Source organism: Prinia subflava, chromosome 5 (assembly GCF_021018805.1).
Source record: "Prinia subflava isolate CZ2003 ecotype Zambia chromosome 5, Cam_Psub_1.2, whole genome shotgun sequence".
Classification (NCBI taxonomy): domain Eukaryota; kingdom Metazoa; phylum Chordata; class Aves; order Passeriformes; family Cisticolidae; genus Prinia; species Prinia subflava.
The window spans coordinates 5,700,521-5,719,814 of NC_086251.1; the positions used below are offsets into that span (position 1 = coordinate 5,700,521).

The 19,294-nt window shown below is 46.6% G+C and overlaps 1 protein-coding gene across 1 annotated transcript in view; it reads right to left on the reverse strand.

Moving 5' to 3' along the window:
• PAK6 (p21 (RAC1) activated kinase 6) overlaps positions 1 to 18,886 on the reverse strand; it is a 28,405-nt gene extending 9,519 nt beyond the window's left edge. The window contains exons 1-5 of the mRNA XM_063397768.1: positions 18,248 to 18,886; positions 17,740 to 17,938; positions 17,073 to 17,137; positions 8,188 to 8,396; positions 3,743 to 4,345 (exon numbers count right to left, since the gene is read on the reverse strand). Of these exons, the coding sequence (XP_063253838.1) occupies positions 3,743 to 4,345; positions 8,188 to 8,391 (807 nt within the window). The 5' untranslated portion in view covers positions 8,392 to 8,396; positions 17,073 to 17,137; positions 17,740 to 17,938; positions 18,248 to 18,886. The remainder of the gene's footprint in view (positions 1 to 3,742; positions 4,346 to 8,187; positions 8,397 to 17,072; positions 17,138 to 17,739; positions 17,939 to 18,247) is intronic.
• Positions 18,887 to 19,294: the final 408 nt, after the last annotated feature.

Genomic DNA, 19,294 nt, shown 5'->3' on the forward strand with positions numbered 1-19,294 from the left:
TTCGGGATATGCATTCCCATGCCAGGAAGGATAAATATTGTCGTGCTAATACTCACCCTGGAAATGCTGATTAATTAAAATTCAACAGCATTTAGCAAGTGGGGTACAAAATACATTATATAGATACATATGTATATGTAAAATATACATATTATATGTATATAAATATATGCAAAATAATACATCTGTCAAAGAAGCAACTTCAGAAAGAGCAAACCCATCATTTGTATTATAGGGCAAAATAGCAACTTCAAAGCAAAAAGCTTTTTTCTCTCTCACAATTCAGAGAGATTATTAATAATGTTAATAATAAGGGCATGGGAACTGAAAACTGCCAATCGAGAATTTTTTACAAGAGCACTCATTTTCCCTGTCTCAGACAAGGAATAATTGTGTAGGATTTAAATCTATGCACTTTGGGTTTTAATCAAGGATTTTTGTCAAGAGCAGAATCTGCATAAGCCTCACACACAGAGAGGCCCTGGAAAACATGATTTAGAAGCATCAGGGCACAGCACAAACACAAATGCCTGTCAGGAGTTCCTTCCTCCCTGTACATCAGCTCCACCCCTGCAGTCCTGTGCTGACATGCTCAAAGCAACACAGAATTTATTTCCCCAATCTTGTTTTGTCTCAGGAGAGAGAAAAACCCCATGTTTTACATAACCCAGAGTATGCAGAAGGGCACACTACACACATGCAAGCTCACACAGTGTAAGTCTTATTTCCTATCCTGTAATCTGACAGTCCCCATGTACATGTTTTCTGTCTCGTGACATTCCGAGGTGTCACCATTTCTCCCACTCCTTCCCTTCATAATGAAGGTACACTCAAACTTCCCATGGTGCTTTTCAAGGCACCACCTTCCCATTTCAGCCAGCTACCCAGCCTGGGTATCCCATTCCAGAGGTGGATGCTCCATCTCTGGAAGTGTTCAGGACCAGGTTGGAGCAGCCTGGTCTAGTGGAAGATGTCCCTGCCCATGGCAGGGGCTGGAACCCAACAGACACTGAGGCCTCTACCAAGCCAAACCAGTCTGGGATTCCATGGCTCAGTTATATCCCTGCTCCTTTCATCTGCAATTACACATTTCTTACACATCATCAGCTCCATCAGAGCAGGAGACACAGGTTTTCATCATCAGAGGCTGGTAAGAACATCTAAGATAACCAAATACCAGGGATGGCAGAGATCCCTCGCCAGAGCAGGGAGACACATTAGTTTTCAAGGTCTCTTCCCAGCTCCTCTGACAACCAGCTGGAGTTCAAACACTCCCAAGCATATTCACTTGGATGGTAACTTCTGGTCCTGCTCCTGGAAGTGCTGAGCACAGCAAAGACACTCTGTCTGGGCAAGACAGAAGTGGCCAGTACTAGGTACAGGCCTCAAAGCAGTGTACATCAGCCCAGAGTCACTGAGACAGCAATAAGTGCAGTTGGTGATACGCAAGGACTGCATTCCTTCAAAATCCTCTCCCTTGGAAAGGAAACCCACTGTGCCCAAAGCCTTGAGCCTGGCAAACTGCAAGAAGCTGGATGGGAGACATCCCCTCCCTACAAAACCCATCAGAGCAGTCAGGTTGGTTTGGACAGTTGTCGTGGTTGGGGGGGGGAGGTGAATTTTTCCAGGGAGATGTGGGCAGTCCAATCAGTGATCAGCTTTTCTGCTGGCACCTGGATTGGTCACTCGGAGGTTTGGACACGCCTCTGAGGACACAAAGAGTTAAAAGCAGGACCCCCAAGGGGGTTCGGCCTTTTTTCAGATCCCGGTTTCAGCAGAGAGACGTCTCCGGCCTCCTTCTCCCCTGCCTGGCCACGGGGCTGGGTGGGGGAGGGGAAACACGTGGTCGGCTCAGGTAAGCCGGAGCCCCCGGGGGGGGGGGGGGGGGGGGGAGAAGAGAAGGGACAGGACTGGAACTGAGCTGCCCCGTCCAGGATGGAGGGGTGGAAAACTGTGGAAGTGCCTGCTGTGTGTGCTCACCCCCCTCCTTCCCCCCAAACTCCGGGAGAAGGTGCTCAGCCACGTGGGGGTTTGCGGAGCCTGGGAGTGCCTCAGCCTGCACCCTGCCGAGAAGAAACTGTTAACCCTTGCTTGGCAGAAAGAAACTTTTCTTAGACATTGATTCTCATGACTGGTGGTTTTCGGAGAGAGGGCAGCGGCCTGGGACCGAGATGATAAAGCATGATTGGAAGGAATTCGATGGAAGAATGAGAGGAGTAGCCTTTTGAGCTGGAATTCTCTTGCATAATGTCAGCCATGGACTGAACTTCAGTCTCTTTTGAACATAAACTGCATTTTTGGGTGGATACAGCTGCCCTTGTTTTTGCTACAGTGACTGGCACTTGGAAGAGTGGAGCGAGCAGAGAAAAGAGGGGGAGGGTGAGGTAGTGCCCTCTGCCCTCAGGGCAGACCTGCTCCTGGAACCCCGGCCCCTGGGTAAAAAGGGGAGAGCTTGGCATGCAAGTATCCTTAAAAGAGCCCTGTATGCAGTTTTCAGCCTGTGGACAGCGGTGAGAGCGCTGGACATAGGAAAAAAAAGAGAGTCACCCTGGCAGACCTCTCTGGGCGGTGCCACGGGTGACATGGGAACACATAAGGGGTGGACCCGTGTTTTCTGAGGAACAGTCTGTGGTGCGAGAGAGACTCCTCTCTCCCTTGCTGAATTGAAGATTAGTTTGTTTTTGAGTGGTGATTGTTTGATCTAAAACCCAAGGGTTGGTCTGTGAAGAGTGATGGGTGGGGAGGTAGAAACTGGGAGAAGAAATGTTCTAAGAAGTTTTTATTTCTGTCTCTGTGTGTGTTTAAGAGTATCTCTGTCCCTGTTCTTATGTAATTAATAAAGTTTTGGTGGGGTTTTTTTTGTTTTCAAGGTTTAAGCCTGCTCTGCTCTGTTCCTGATCACATCCCACAGGAGTTGTTAGAGAAAAAACATATATTCATGGGTGCACTAACATCTGGCCAGTGCTAACCCATGACAACAGTGGTCCCTGTCCTCCCAGTTCAGGCACTTCACAGCTGTTGAGAATCAGCCTGGCCCAACACCAGCTTTGAAGCCACCAGACAAACCATGCAAAGACGATGTATGTTGGGTCAGCCCAAAATGGAAAAGAAGCAATGGCTGCATTTCCTATCCAGTAGCAGGAAGCAGAGATTTTCTCCAGTTTAACGAGAAATGAGTCATTCATTCAGGACAGCTTTCCTGGGGGAGCTGTAGCTATGAGCTCTCCCCACCCTTTCCAAAACCCAACAGGCTGACTTCCTGTGTGACAGCACCGTGGGTGCTCATGCAAACTCTGCTGCTTTAGTGGCCTGGCAGACACAGCTATAACCAACACCATTCTCCCGAGGTAGTTCTGGTTTGCACAGGCAGAAGAATACAGTGCTAATGCAAATCGTGGCAATTTCCCAAACGGCAAAGGCTCTCTGGTGCCAGCAGAATGGCATTGCAGTTATGCCTTTACCTCACAGAAGGTAATGACTAAGACCCCTCTTCTTTCCCAGCCCACGCTCCTGCAGCTCCGCCAAACCTTCTGCTGGAGATCTGGCTGCCATCCTGAGCTGTGCCTTGCAGCAGCTCGTGAAGCTCAGGCGAACCACACATTTCCCCTGCCCAGGACTATTTTGAGTCCAACATTAATCATAACAAGAACAGATGGTTGCCCGATGTTTGCAATTAAATTGGCTGCATATGTAACCTCTGGAACTGTAAAGTCAACGTTGCAGTCCAGTGAATGATTCTTACCTTGATCTGCAGAGCAGGGCCTGGCTTCTTTGAGGTGCTGGAGGAGGGGAACACGCTGCGCAAGAGCCTCCTCTTCAGGCTGTTCTCCCGCGATTTGGAATTGGGGCTGCCCTCCCCCGAGGGCCTGGTGCTGGGCTGCTGCTGAAGCCAGCCCTCCTCCGGGCTCCTCATAGCCGCGTCGCTCTCCCCCGGCACTGCGGACACGTGCTGCAGCCCAGGGGTGCGCTGCAGACAGCTGCCATCGGCACCCTGGAACTCTGATGGCCCCAGGGACTGGGCTTTTGTCACCATCCCGTTGGGATGGGACTGCCCTTCCAGGCGGGATTTGTAATCCGGCCACATGGTCTGCCTCCGGGCCACCTTGGAGCCACCATTGCAGTTGAGGTAGTTCCCGTACTTGTCTGCCCAGTCTCCCTCGGGACTCTGAAGGTACATGTCTGGGGGTCTCTCATCTCCCAGGAGCCCAAGGGACTGGGCTCTCCTCCTGCTGGTGGGGCTCTTGCCCCTCAGAGTGTTTGAGCTGATGGCAGAGAGCTTCTGGATGTCATTGAGCAAGCCAGAGATGTAGCCTTCCACTTCCACGGTGCTGCCCCGCACCACAGTCTGGGAAACACAGGGAGGGTGAGAAACAAGTCAGAGTTGTAAGAATCGAGGCTCAATTTATCTTGCCAAAGGTTAGATTTTGTACCTATAGCCAAAGATAACTCAAGAAATTCAGGAAAAATTGCCCATTTTTGTCTTTGTTTCATTGTCCTTTACTGAGGCGAAAAAGCAGAGTCCTTGAGTTACATCCTGCTGTCAGACAGAACACAATTCTGCTGTTATGCTCACATTCTAAAAGACAATATTAAAGCAAAAGGGGGACATTTCAACACTCCTGGCTTTCTTGTGCTGAAACTGTGTTACACTACATCACTAATGCACCCACCAAGCTCCTGAAATATTAGTTCTCAGAAGTTCCAGCATGCTGCAAGCTCCATTTGCAAAACTCACCTTTGCTGTGCCAACACAAGGTTCATCTCTCCCTGAAGCACTCTCAGTAGCGCTGTCATCACCATCCCTCAGTCTGCTTCTCTACAATTTCTGCTAATACATCCCAACCCTGACCAGCGCAGACCATGCTGTTCCAACTCTGCCTCCCTGCTCTGCTCTGCCAAGCTATTATAATTAAAAATGATGAACAAAGGGTCACAGCAGCTCACAACTGCCTTGTAAGCAAACGCTGAAGAACAAGGCTTCCATCCAAACAGGCACCAGCTCTGTGCAAGTAGGACGTTTGAAGCTGTTGGTATATTATGTAGTGTTCTACCTTATTTTTTTTCTGGAACTGAAACGCTTACAGAAGCTTTTCTAGTGCTGGGAACCAAAATGTTTTTCATTTCTCCACAGAAATTAACAGCACAGGATCACTCCTACACTTTCATGAACCTCTGCCTGAGGAAAGTCCTTCCCTGGAGTGACAGCAATCTCCTGTTTGCTAACTGAGCTCCAGGGATCTTCTAAACATGTTGAATTAATTACACTGAGACTAATACTTAGCTGGTGGAACACAGTAGCTCCAGTAATTTCAACAGAACACCACCACAGTGCACAAATGAGCACCTGGTTTGCTCAGCACCTGAGAATGAAAGGCAGAACAGAAGATTTTTGTTCAACAAGATGAAGAAAGGACAACTCAACTCACTCCATGGCACACACACAGCTGCAGCTGGAAATTCTGGTCTTCACTCTTACTCCCTCACTCCTCACCCCTTCCTCTACAGCCCAGCTGCTGCCACAGAACAAGGTGCTGGGGACATGAACTTTTTGTCCAGAACGGACAAAATTCATTCCCAGAAAGATGTGGCTAATCTCAAAATAAGAAGTCTCTAGCAACATGCTATGGCCTCTCCAGAAAATCCACAGCAGTGCTCTTCTCTCCTTCTGGGTAAAACTCCCTAGAATTAGACGCAGGTCACTCCCATGAAGGCAGACTCAGCCCCAGAAGACAGGGAAGATGGGAGTTAATCTTGCTTTGCCGCTGTGTTTAAGGACTGCATCAGATTAATGAGGAAAGATCCAGATTTGAGCCAAATCTATGTAGAGTGCTCTTATATAGCTCATGCCTTACTGACTAAAACTGAAAAATTATAACAAGAAAAACACCTTTTCATAAGCTACACACAAACACAGGAACTACTCAGATAGTTGAATCCAGAACTATATACGAGGGCTTGGCCAACTAGCACTTGAAGAAAAAAAACAAAAATCAAACTTAATTGATTGGTATCATTGAACAGTAACTAATTCAAATGGAGTTTACCAGAAACAGTCAGCTTTGTTATGCAGACTCTGAGAGTGTTTGCATTTGGAATTACTGGGAAAAACAGTGTTCGTTTAAGACAATTCTTTAGTTTTTAAAGCCTGTTGGGTATTCTGTCCTTGTTCTCTTAAGGATTTGCACCTCTTTTCAGCTTTTACCACCCTGAGGTTTAGTTATCAGACATGAAAGTCCTGACCAGCATAAGGCTGAGGGCAAACTCCAGGAAACCTCTTCGCAGACGTTTCTGTTTCAACAGTGATGCCTCACACTATTTTTTCAGCATCCATTGCCTAATACTTGAGGAAACTTTGTTTGCTCTGGAAACACCATGGGTGCAGTGTCCAGAACCTCACTGAAGTCAAGATACAGGGGAGTGCTGTTACTTCTCCCTGACCCAAAGCCCCCTGTCCTGTCATTAATGAAAATTGGGTTGCTCAACACGATTATTTTCTTGATAAATCCATACTGGCTGGCAGCTATTACCCTGCTATCTCCTTGGAAGTGGCTGCAAATAGATTACTTGCTTATTTGTTCCAGTCTCTTTCTGGGGATAGAAATTATTCTGACTGATCTGCAATTCCTTGAATTTCATTAGGCCCAGCTGACTTGAAAATATGCAACTTCTTAGCTAAGTCTCATTTCTGTTCCTGTTCTTTTCTTATTCTGGCCTGCATTCTCATTCCTTCATTCTCATGCTAATTGTCAGCCCACTGATCACACTTAATGAAGACCAGAGAAAAATCATTAAACACTTAGGAATTCTTGGTGTCATCTGTTAACTTCCTTCCAAAACGAGCAGTGAACAAATTCTTTCCTTCATCCTCCTCCTCAGTGCACTCAAGATGTATCCTTAGTGCCCTTTATGTTCTTTGAGAATAACATCTCTTTTTGTGCCTTGGCCTTCCAGTTTTGCTCCTACATGAATTTCTTTTCTCTTTGCCCTTTATAACTTGACCTAGTTTCCACCCTTCTGAGCAATTCTCCTGCAGTTTAAGCTCATTACAGAGCTCCTGATCTAACCAAGTTGGTCTCTTATTACACATTTCATCTCCTCTCTGGATTGTGTTCCTATCCTCTACTACATTTTGAACCTCAAAGCACATTCAGGACACCAGGAAATACCTCCTGCCTTTTTTTTTTTCCCTATTCTTCCTAAGCAAGTTTTTCCTTTATAAACCAGCATTCTTCTCAAAGATCCTGGCAGGCCATTTTATTTTCAGGTTTGATTATGTACTGAAGCTCACATTAAATCAAATACAGTCCCCTTTATTCCCCATGTCTTAAGCACACATACACAAAAAGCGAAATATATTCATCAGATAGACAAATCTTTTTTATATCCCTCCTAAAACCCAAGTATCAACATCTCTGTTTTACATCGCACCCTTCAGTTTTTAGGCCCCTGGAGGGTTTTTTTTAAACTGGGAACAAAAACTTCCCCTAAGCAAGCAAGACTTTAAGCACAATATTTCTGTCACCATCTTTCATTTCCTTTCCTGAGAGGTCACCACAAAGCTGCCTTTTCCCACAGCATGTTTCTGCTGTCACACTGTCTCCATGTGCCATCTAAACCCACCCATCTACAGGAATCACTTGTTTTTCCTTCCTGAAGGACATTGTCCCATTACTCTGTCCCACATTCCATTAAAATGCTGGTTTATCAACCAATTTAGCCCAGACCCTGGTTTAGTCCTTGTCCTCACTTGTCCATGAACAGCAAGGCAGTGCTACACTGCTCTCTCTCCCACTTAGGCTTCCTTGGTAACTTAATTGCCAGCCAAATTTGCTCACCCACGAGAATGACAAACCTGCTTAAAACAGGTCTGTCGACAAATTCTTCTCTTGGCTTCCCTGTACAACAGCTGAACACATCCTGGGTCCTGTCAGCTACCACAGAAGTTTTCACAGGTCCCCGTCACTGTGACAGGCAGCCAGCTGGCTACTTCAACAGTGCCAGCAACAGGTCAGGACCCTACTGTCCTTATTCCTGACAAAGTTACTATCACCTTGGGCTATCAAAGCCTGCTACCCACTCAATTCCATACATATACCACCCTTAGTGCCATTATGGGGCATCAGAAACAGTGCCTCAACTTGGAGGCAACTCCCCGAGGAACAGGAAAGATCTGTCTCCACCGCTTACCTTCATGGGCTGGAGCTGCATCCTTGTGATCCTGGAAGGGTCTACCACTGGCTTGGGGCGCCTCAGCGTGTCCAGAATATTCTGCCATTGGGGTGGCAGGCCCACAAATTTGCCCTCCTTTGGGTCAAATGAGGTGTGGACACGGTGCTCAAAGTTCTGCGGGGCCGAGATCTCCGGGCGTTTCTTCTTCTTCTTACGGAACATGATGCCTGGAGGGGAGAAGGCAACACCATCAGTGCCTGTCTAGGGCTGAAGTGCCCAAGCAATAAAATCAGGTATCAATGCTATGAATTAATTATGCTGTATTGAGAACATTTTCCAGTGAACAGCACTTTATCAGGAGTTCATCACCCGCTTTTACAGATGAGGACACAGGCACCAAGAGAGCAATGATTTTGCCCAAGGCACCTTGCAGGTTCATGGCTCAGATGGGATTTCTGGTGACTTCCTTTATTTCTATAAATTCATATTGCCTGGTAAAATGATTTATAAAGTAATTAAGAGATACATATTTATATTTTACCTGCTTGTACCTACATTAAACGGCTTTGGAGTCCAGCCAGTTAGACAGTACTGATTCCAGCACAAGCCTGAAATTTAAGGTGGCTGTGAACAGGGCTCAGGGCTGTCTTCTCACTGCTTCCTCCAAGTAAGTAATATCCACTCAGTTCCCGTTCAAAGACAGCAGAGCTGTTGCCAAAGGAAGAGCTGCCCGAGACTGACTCTGGATCTCAATTTTTCTTGCTTAGATAGAGGGCTCAGGAGGGAGAGAGGAGGTGGTAGGTGGAAATCAAACTCTGTCAGCAGGTAGCTGAAGGAGCTAAAATTAAAAACTAAGATTCTTTTCCCTTGAGGGCTGAGAGAGACAGCTTGTGTGAACAGCCAGTGCAAGTGCAACAAGCCAGAAGCACCTAACACTGAAATATACCCAAACACAGGAGACTTCAAAATCTGAATTAAGAATTCATAACCAAAAAAAGATACTTAGATAGAAAGCTAAGAGATTGGACCTTTCTGAAATCAGAAAGATATGAAAGAAAAGGAGAACCAGAGCATGCAGTCAAGAGGTGGGAAAGCTGGAGGACTGCAGCGGATTGACACAACCTCTTCACAAAAAAACAGACAGGGCAGACAGGGTGAGGTAAGGAGATTTTCTGTGGAGAGCCAGGTTTTGACAGTGGGGAGTGGTGAGAGTGAGAGACAGACAAGCATAAATCAAAACAGGAGTGGTCCCAACAGCACAGAAGGAAAAGCTTTTCTGTGACCAGGAGAGTCCATCATTGGAGCAGCCTGCCCAGACAGGCTGGGCAGGCTCCATCCTCAGGGGTTTGCTCTCAAAGCCTAAGCCCTGAGTAATCCAGCCTGACCCTCCAAGCTGACCCTGCCTTGAGCTGGGGGGGTTGGGCTGCACCTCTCAAGGTCCCTTCTCCCCTGAAATGTTCTATACCTCTATTCACTGCTTTGGGAAAAAGTTGCACAGGTTTTATAAAGCAATCAACATCTGCCAATAAATGGAAATAACATTTATACGCTCTTCCTCTTCCACAGACAATGTTACTGTTGGCATTTGCTTCTCAGTAACACTGTTTCCAGCCATGAATGCCATATCTTCCCTAACATCAGGCTGAGGATTTCTGTCACTTAATCTTCAACTTTGTAGCAGTCACTCTTCCCCCATACAGGACCTCATCCACCAACTATTTGCGCTGAATAAATATTTACAAGGGTCAGAGAGCCAGACCACATAGAGAGATAACCCGCTGTGGTGTAGACATGAATACACTTCTAGAGGACACCAGTCTCCAAAATCAGCACATCACAGTGAAATCTATGTCAAACATTTTCCAGGTTGTCCCACTCTAAACTTGTTAGGGAGCAAAGTGCGGCCATCAGCTGAACAATGACTTTGCTCCCTGGTGGTAGACTGGGGTCTTGAAAATCCAATACACAGTGGCTTCCAGTTTGGTTACCATGATCCTGCAGTCACAGGGATAGAAGTGTTTGTATGGCAGAGAAGGACCTTTGCCCCATCTAACCCCCCATCATGCAATCCATCCTTGGTGAAACACCAACTTCACACGCACTGCTCATTGCAACAGCCTAGTAGAGATACCTCACAGGTGAAAAAGAAAACAAAAGGCTAGGAAACACAACCCCCCTCCCCAAACAAACAAACAACCACACAAAAACCAAACCAAACCAAAAACCCAACCCACCAACCATTTAGAAAAGAGGCTGGAAGCAACTGCTCTGCTAGAAGAGATTCTGCAGCTAGAATAATCTTTGCTTAGAACAAGCTCCAATGAAAACCCAAATACATCTTAATGCAGAGCTTATGAGAAGGGTGTCTGTGCTCCTGGTCTGTACTGCAGCTCCTCCAACATAGTGATTCATCTCTCAGACCCTTTAGGTGCTGGTTATTAACTAATAATCAAGGCTAAAGTCAGAGGGCAATCCTTTACAGGGAAAAAAAGTGCAGGCAATCCCAGAAAGGAAAGATACTCTAATAGCTCGTGGTGTTAGTAGTGCTCAAACAGCTGGAGCTGCTGAGAAGCTTCCAAGGAGAGCCTCCAAGGAGAGCAGGGAGTATCTCTGTAGTATTACAGCAAGTGGTTCAGTTCTGAATCCCTGACCAGACGTGAGTTATGACAGCTCCTTAATCCACCTTGACCCAGCCACAGCAATCCCAGTGATCTTACTATTTCAACCAGTACTACTTCTTCTGCTCCTACTCTCACAGCTTCATAATTAGAGGATACCCAGGGCATAGCAGATAGTCTCCAGTTTTCCTTTTAAGTGCTTCACGTGGCAAAGGGTCCTGTAAAACAGGTATTGCAAATGCCACAATCATTAGCACTTGTAGCATCAATGGTTTTCTGAACACATCAGGTATTTCCCCATAAGGAGAATGATTCTGGCTTAAGTGCTTCAAAATGCAAAATTTTAAAGCCCAGATAATATTTTGACCCCAACCAGAACAATGGCTCTATTTCACAATCTCAGTTTGCAGAAGCATAAACATAACACTACATTTGTATATTTACATAAAATCCCTATCCCTGACAATCAACACGTGGACTCCACTTGGATCCCATAGCCAAAAGCACGCTTCCAAAACCCAGAAAGGAGCACCTACTGAGCTCATGGTCAGCTTTAAGTGACTGGTTGGCATGGCCTGCATCTACCTTATTGGCTTAAAACAGACAGCTTAAAAACAACAAAATGTAATCAGCTCCAAATACAACACACCCCTGGGCATCCAGCAGCATTTGCTTTATATGGTCAGCATCAATCCCTGATTATAAAGAGATCAGACAGGTGGTTTAAAGGTAAACTGCATTAGGATCAAATGAAATACATACACTAAAAATAGTTATTTGAAATTCAGTGAATTCTAATAATCTTGGTAGGTTTTGCATCTCATCGAGGAGGTCTGCATTTAACCAGTCTCCTTTCACTTTGTGGTTTTCATGCAAGAGCTATTTACTTGTATCTCCAATACCCAGCTAAAGAATGTTTATTATTAAATAAAACACATAAAACCAGGCCTTTTCTAAGTCAGTGAGACATTCATAAGAACATTTTATGCATATAAGATTTTGTAAATCAAGCCAAACCTGTATTTAAACATAGACAGCATCCCTTTAATATAACAACACAAATACTGTGACACTGATTTTATAATAATCTACCAGACTTTAGTCTTTCATTCAGTGCTGACAACTGTACTGTAAGAAATGTCACAAACATAAATAATAAAAGTCACTACCACAAGACAAAAGCAGTCGGAGATTGAAATTCTCTCAGCGATCCATTCCTGCTGCCTGGGAAACCACGTTAGGTTTTTCAACTCCAGATATAGCTGTTCCTAGATGATACAGTTCCAAAAGCTGTCACATCTGCCAGTGAGCACGAGAAAAAAATCCCACAGCCAGCAGATCCAGAGCAGGGGGAGGGATCAACTGGGAAGGAGGGGCAAGAAGAGAGAGGGGTCAGCCTCAGATGAGAGGAAGGGGTGGGAAGATTAAGGATGGAAGGGGAATGAGAGTTAGTAAGGAGAAGAGGAATGGGTGGGAGACAGGCAGCCCGAGGAGGAGGGCATAGAAAAGAAGCAACATCACCCGGAGGGGGGAAAAAAAAAAAAAAAAAAAAAAAAAAAAAAGTAGATAAATGCTATCAGGAGTGGCTCGCTCCAACGCCCAGACAAAGGCAGTAGCGTGCACTGCCTTTTCACCCGACCTGCCTCCACCCTGCTCACGTCCAGCCACACGTTCCACTGGAACACCGCGCCGCACGGACCCGTGCTCATACCCTCCCCTCCCTCACTCACACATGCACTTGATGATAGCACGGCAGCACAGAGCTACTTCAGTCTCACTTGTGCAGTTTCCAGTTAAAAATAAGCTCTCCCTCCCCCTCCTTGCTGCAGCGCTGAACTCGCTCATCAGCTCATTGCGTCGCTCTCGCTGATCTGGACGCAGCTCCCAACATTCCCGCTGCCCCGGACAAGAGATAACGCTTGGTCCCTGGGCTCAAGAAAGCCATTCCCATCATTTCCAAGTCCTCCCACAGCTGATCTGCCAAACTGCTCTGGCCAGCTCCAAGAGGAGAGGGAGAGAAGGAGAACTCTTCCTACAGGACCTGGGGAACTGCAATATGCAGATTGAGTTTGCAGTAGGAAGATGAGGATCCCAGAGAACCTGTCAATTAAAAGGAAAAATATATTTCCATACTCTGCTACTGAGGTCACTGTCATGTGCTGCATTTGAAATGGATTGCAGGTTAACTAGGCCATTATTCTTGCATGTCATATGCATGTGTTCACACAAATGTATGCGTGAATATGCACACATGGAATTTCATTGCATCCCATACCTTCTAAAATACTCATGTTTGCCTTCCTTGAGGTTTCCAACACTCTTATAATTTATAACAAGCCATAAATGATCACAGCAGTTTGCAAACAAAGGGAAATTACAGGTTAGGTCCCTGAAGAGCTGACAAACCCAAATGTGACTTCATTCAGCAAGGAATGGCAACAAGGGTCAATGAAAGGGAAAAAGAAACGCCAAACGGTCCAAAATCTGAAATGGGATCTAAGAACACTGCCCTGACACCTTCCACATTTGTCTACAACTCTAGTTTTAGAAATACTGGTTGAAGTACTTTTTTTTCCTCCTAAAGGAAGAGTGGATATTTCCTTTCCTCATTTCAAGTCCTTTTCTTCTATTCTTTTGTCCCTCACCAGCCCCCCATGGCAAAGCAACAGCACAGCAAACTGATGTGATGTTCTAAATCCTGCCCAAACACACATGAGAGCACAGATTAATATGACATTAGAAATAAGCTTAGGGAGAAACATATTTGTTATATTGGCGGGTTTATTTCTGAGGAATGAGAAGAACAGCACAACTGGTTTGGCATTTTTTGCCTGCCTCCACTGAGCAGGGTTTGAAGGCTTGGGTGCTGCCCCTCTCTCCCCTGCTCCATTTTCTTGCTTATAAATTAGGACTAAAACCTAAAACCCAGTGAACACCTATTTGCTCACATGTTTGGGACGCTGCTGGGGTACATACTTTTAGATGTGTTTTAGCTATACTATACCAAATTAGTTCTGGCACATATATAAAAGCACTTGCAAAGAAAAGACCTCTTGAACTTTCCAAAACCAGCACAGGCATGTCCCAAATGCTATTGGGCTTTATCCCTTGACAAATAACAAAGCTTTCCATTATTTACAGTCCCCTAGAAATCTCAGCTGAAGTCACCATCCCATTGTGTCTGTCTCTGAAGTCAGGCCCCACCCTCCAGAGGTCTCATGTAAACACACGAAAGGTGAGGAAAGGAAACTATTGTCCTCATTTGCAGATGAGACAAGGAAAAAAATTACTAGTTCTATTTCTTCCTACCAATGTCTAGATTAGCAGATTTACAACTTCTCCCAGGTATTTCTCCTGGCTGCTTTTTAGCTTTATATCAAGGCCAGATGCAGGCCCATCACACCCTGGCTGCCACAGGGAGAAAACGTGGGTGCAGGGCCCCAGCAAAGGTCACGACATGCTCTGACCACAGGTTTGATCTGGACATCAGCAGGGAGGCCCAGAAGCCTTGACAGAACCCAGCAGCACAGACAGAAATCACACCCAAACTTCAGCTGCATTCCAGTGCCTTCGTTACAAGACCTGAGCTCAGTGTGTGAGAGGGTACAGCCACCAAAGGCTGCTGCAGCACCCGGGAAGGCGGCTCACTCATCATGTCCTTGACACACAGAGCCAGCAGGACATGTGCTGCGGGTCACCAGGCTGAGACCAAAGCCACAACAGCTCTGACCCTTTCCCCCCACCTTTTACGTGATTCATGTGGCTTGTGTCCTGTTCTGGCTACACCAAACCACACTGTGCTGCACTTCTGATGCTCACCTCACACCTACACCCCTCCCTGATCCCTGTCCAAAGAGCAGCTGCAGTGTTCCAGTGGATTTCCTGACATTATTTTGCCACGAAGGATGTATCAGGGTTAAAAGCAAGTTGCTGTTTTTTGCTGTTAATCCAAAGCATCACAGAGTTTCAAGACAGGGCTTGACAGATTCAGGGCTTCAGTCTCTGCTGTCTTGTGTGACAGATCCATTCAAAATCAGCATAAAAATACTATCAAGATTAGAATAAGAACCTTTAAGGTTCTGTCTCTAAAAATTCACATGAATAGCAACATCGTACATATTAGACAAGAGGTTACATTGGGACAAGCCAAGGGGCCACATCTGGCATGTGGGGTCACATGGCAGGGGAAGGAGCCAAGAAGGCACTGGGCTGCAACACTGGGCACCACACCCTGCGGCTCCACGCGAGCCCTGGAACTTGGGCGCACTCTTGCACGGCTCGCAGATCCAGCTGCCTCCGGCACGCGGGGTTACAAGAGGGAAGCTGCAGCCCGTGCTGCAAACGGGCACAGCACAGATTTTACTGTGTGCAGGAAGGCACACACTCAGGGAGCAGGGATGAATTCTCATGAGCAGACCTGTCCCAGCAGAGGCACTGGTGACCACGGTCCTGGATCACCATACTCACCCCAGCAGCACAGAGACACCCCAGCAGTTCCCCAAATCACCCAAGTATAGAGATGCAAGAGTTAAACTTCCTTCCAGCCAACACTAGACAATCTCAGTCCCTAGTTAAGCTCATCACGTTCTCCCAAAGAGAGATACAAATATATTTAATTGCTGTCAGCAGCCTGCAAAGCAGTTTGCTTGTGTTATCCCTGCAGGATAACTGATGGGAAAACTGCAGCCCAGGCAGTGCCCCCCAAAACATGAAGGGACAGATTTGCTTAAACCCCCAACCTGCCTGACTCTCAGTGCCTTCCTGCTCACTGCTGCCAACACCGAGATGCAAATTTAAATTGCAACAGACAAGTCTTCTCCCAGGGAATATCAGTTATCCTGCTCTGTTTGCAATGACTGTGGGTCACACAGCCCTCTGTATGTCAAAACCTGAGGTGCACTCCTAACACAAGATAAATGACTGCTATTGGCTATAGCTACGTTCCATTTATCAATTAATTACAAAATAATCTCATTACTAACACTACAAGTCAAATGCTTAAGCCCTAGGGAAAGTGTAATTTCCTGAGATGTTTTTGAGGGAAATAGAGTTCAACTTTTAGTCTGTGGGCACCCTCCATTCCCACTGTTCTCTTTTGCCAGACAAGTGGAAAGTCAGTCTCAGAACAACAGTATCACTGCTAAGATGGAATGGCAGTGCATTAGTCCTCGAACCACATGGTAATCCTGCAGCCTTAGAAACCATAATGAGGAATTCCTTAAAAACAAGACCTGTAGCAGCCAAGTGCTGATTTTGTGCTCCATTGCACTAAGTCTCTGCGATTATAACTCAAAGTCAGTGAGACTGGTGCAGGAGCACTGCTGGTGCCACAGACAAGGAAGCTGCTCCTCAGTCCAGAACCCGTCCTGATGAGGTGTCAGAGTTTGCTGTGCTCTCTGCAGCCCTCGGTGCTGAGCAGCACAACTCCTGGTGAGCCTTCAGCTACTGCTGCTCACTCGTGTTCTGTACAGGTACAGAGAGCTCATGTGCTGCTCTGAACGGGATGGAGCTTCAGCAGCATACCCCTGTGAGCACCCAAAAACCCCTCAAGTGCAATACAGAGCTCAGAGCCTGCTGTGTGCTTTTACTTGCAGTTGGGCTGAGCTAGTCCAAGCTGCTTTAAGCAATTTTGTTTAAAGCAATTTACACACATCTTTAGCTCTTTTCTCTGCTTGTGAATTTCCCTAAGCATATTATAGAAGTAGGTTAAAAAGAGCTCTTTTTTCCTGATTGGAGGCAGGACAGCCAAACTTTAAAGAATTCTCCTTAATTTCATTCCCCCTGGGAATGAAAACCATTTTGTGACCAAGTAAGGGTTGTTTCTCACTTTCAAGGCTTGGCAGCAAGATCCAGGATAGCCTTCCCAGGTACATCCATACTCACACCCATCTAGACACAAACAACCCCTGTGCACAGAGCAGGCTTTTCATCTGGGAGCACAGTCACTAATCCAGCAAGCTATTTGCTGATAGCTCTTTCCACTATTTGATCAGCTTTACTTCTAGATTCACAAATCATTGTTAACACAGCATGCAGGATGTACATACCAAGGCAGAGCTGAATGTTAAAAGCAATATAGAGCTTCACCACACCATCAGGAATGAGACTTTTCCGTGGGACAGGGCTGGAGAGAGCACGAGGGAGCAGTTTCCCTTCCCCAGCAGCTGTGTTAGGGGCTGACTCAGGTTGTGCCCAAACAGAGAACTCAGAGAAGCAGACAAAGAATGGGCAAAGGTCTCTTACTCTCCGTACTTCCCCCAGTCTCACCTGAGAGCTCACACTCACCAGACACAAATTGCTCTTCTGTTTTTTCAGTGCTCTGTCCCCAAATACATTAAAGCATTAATGTCCTGGCAAAGAAGAAAGCAAATATTAACAGACAGGACTGTTTTCTGTCACTGCAAATACCTGCCTGTATGCACTGATTACCTGACAAAAATAATTAACTACAAATGCCCAATAAAACCGTATATTGTAACTTAAATAGGATGAGATTAGGCAGCTTTCAGCCAGCCAAAACACACACACCCAGCCCCACAAGAGTACTCCAGCATAGCTTCAGGAGGTGTTCTGAAAGGATCCTGGCCAGCACAGCCACCAGGAGGTTGGGAATACACACAGGAAGGATTTAACTAGACCTCTCTGTAAGGTATGGTGAGGGTCCTTGCAGATACAAGATACTTAAGAGCAGATTTTGCTCTGTCTCCAGTGAAGTCGATGAGCATGCATGTTACTGACATGCTGTCTGTTCTCTCAAGCATCATCCAGAGTAATTTTTAACCCCTTCTTCACCCCAAGGTTTTAAGAGCATCACCCTGCAAGATTCAACAAGGCATTTTCCCCCTCCACATTCCCCACCCTCTTGAGTGTCAGCTGGCTGCACAGTCGGACCTCAGCCCCACACGTTGTCCCACCTCACAGACCCTGGAAAATAAAAACCACAGGATCTTACTGGCAGTCCTGCTGCAACAACACCGGTGGTGGACAGTTCCGAGGAAGAGGAGAAAGAAGGGTCTGGAGATAAACTCTCCCACTGTCATGCAGCAAAGCCGATTGGAGGGCAGTGTTGCTGGGCTATAGGAGTAAAGATGAAGAAAACTCCTTCCCAAAGGAATCCAGCTCCCAGTTTTTCTTCCCTTCCAGAAGCATCCCTTGAGAGAAAAAATTGTATGACCCCCTGAACTATTCCACTCTCACTTCACCCCAGGCTGGCACTGCCAACTCACGTGTGATCGTTACGCTAATCCTTGGCAGTGGCACGGCTCAGCTCCGAAGGGAAGGGGTTAAGCTGAGGCAGCACAGCCACTGGGAAGCGGAGACTTAGTTTAAACTGACAAACCCAGTCCTCCGTAAACACAGGGAACAAATCCCACGAAACAGCGGCCATTAGGACGGTTGTTCTGGCTTTAAAGCAAGCAAGCAAATCAATGTTGATCCCCAAATCTGCGGAGGGTGCTTACCCCTGACTCCTCATTGCTCCGTGACCAGAGGTGAAGGGAGAATATTCTGCCACTGGAATCCGCTGACACGTCGATAAACTTGAGAGAGTAAGACGGCAGGAGAAAGCGGGAGAAGAAAAAGGGGTGGAGGCAAGTCTGACATGTTTGTACAGTGTCTGGTTCACCTAAGCTGCCGAGTTTGATTTCAGGGTGTGGTAGCAGATGGGACACAGGAGCGCTCAGTGTGGAGAAGCCTCAGATTCCTGTTCCAGGGAAGACAGATGACAACAGCAGAGCCTCTTGGGACCATCTCGTCTTCTTCTCACCGTCTCCTCTCTTGGTCCCTAGAGAGAAAGAGAGAGAGAAAGAGCTCGGAGTTACGCCTGGGCACTCCTATGTGCCAGGTCTCAGGCAACCCTGGGGAGATCATCTCCCATTCCCCTCCGCCCTTTTTCACACCCCAAATCACTGCGTCTTATTAAAGCTCCACTCGTCAGCTCTTCTCTCTCGGCTCCACAGCCTCGGGGCCGGGAGCTGCTGAAGCTTCTAACAAACCAGACATCTCCGCCTGTGTAGCCTGGCTGCAGATTTCAGGACCTGCCACCAATCCCTTGTCATTCCAGGAAGGAAAGCTTTGATTGCTTGCTTTATGGCTCGCTGTAGAAGAATTCACCCCATTTATTTGCATTGCAGATGAGCAGCACATGACCTGGTGCTTTTACTTTCCCCCTGTCCTCACCGTGAGTCAGTGCTGCCAGATCTGGAGTCTGGGATCACCCTCTAATCCAGTTGTGCTGCCTGTGCCTCAGGGTCTACTGACTCCTGGAAACAGACTTTCCACAAGCAGCAGGACACCAGCTCTGGCAGTACCAGCTGGGCTTGGTGACTGGCCCACCATCAGAGGACACTTTGGGGATTACAGCCTGGAGCGGTCAGAGTTCATGGCAGCAAACCCATCAGCTGCCCTTGCTCCATGGCAAACAAAGAGGATTCTTGGCCTCTCCAAACCACTGACAATGCTCGCTAAACCCTCAGATATTTTTAGGTCCAAAAAACAGAGATATAAAC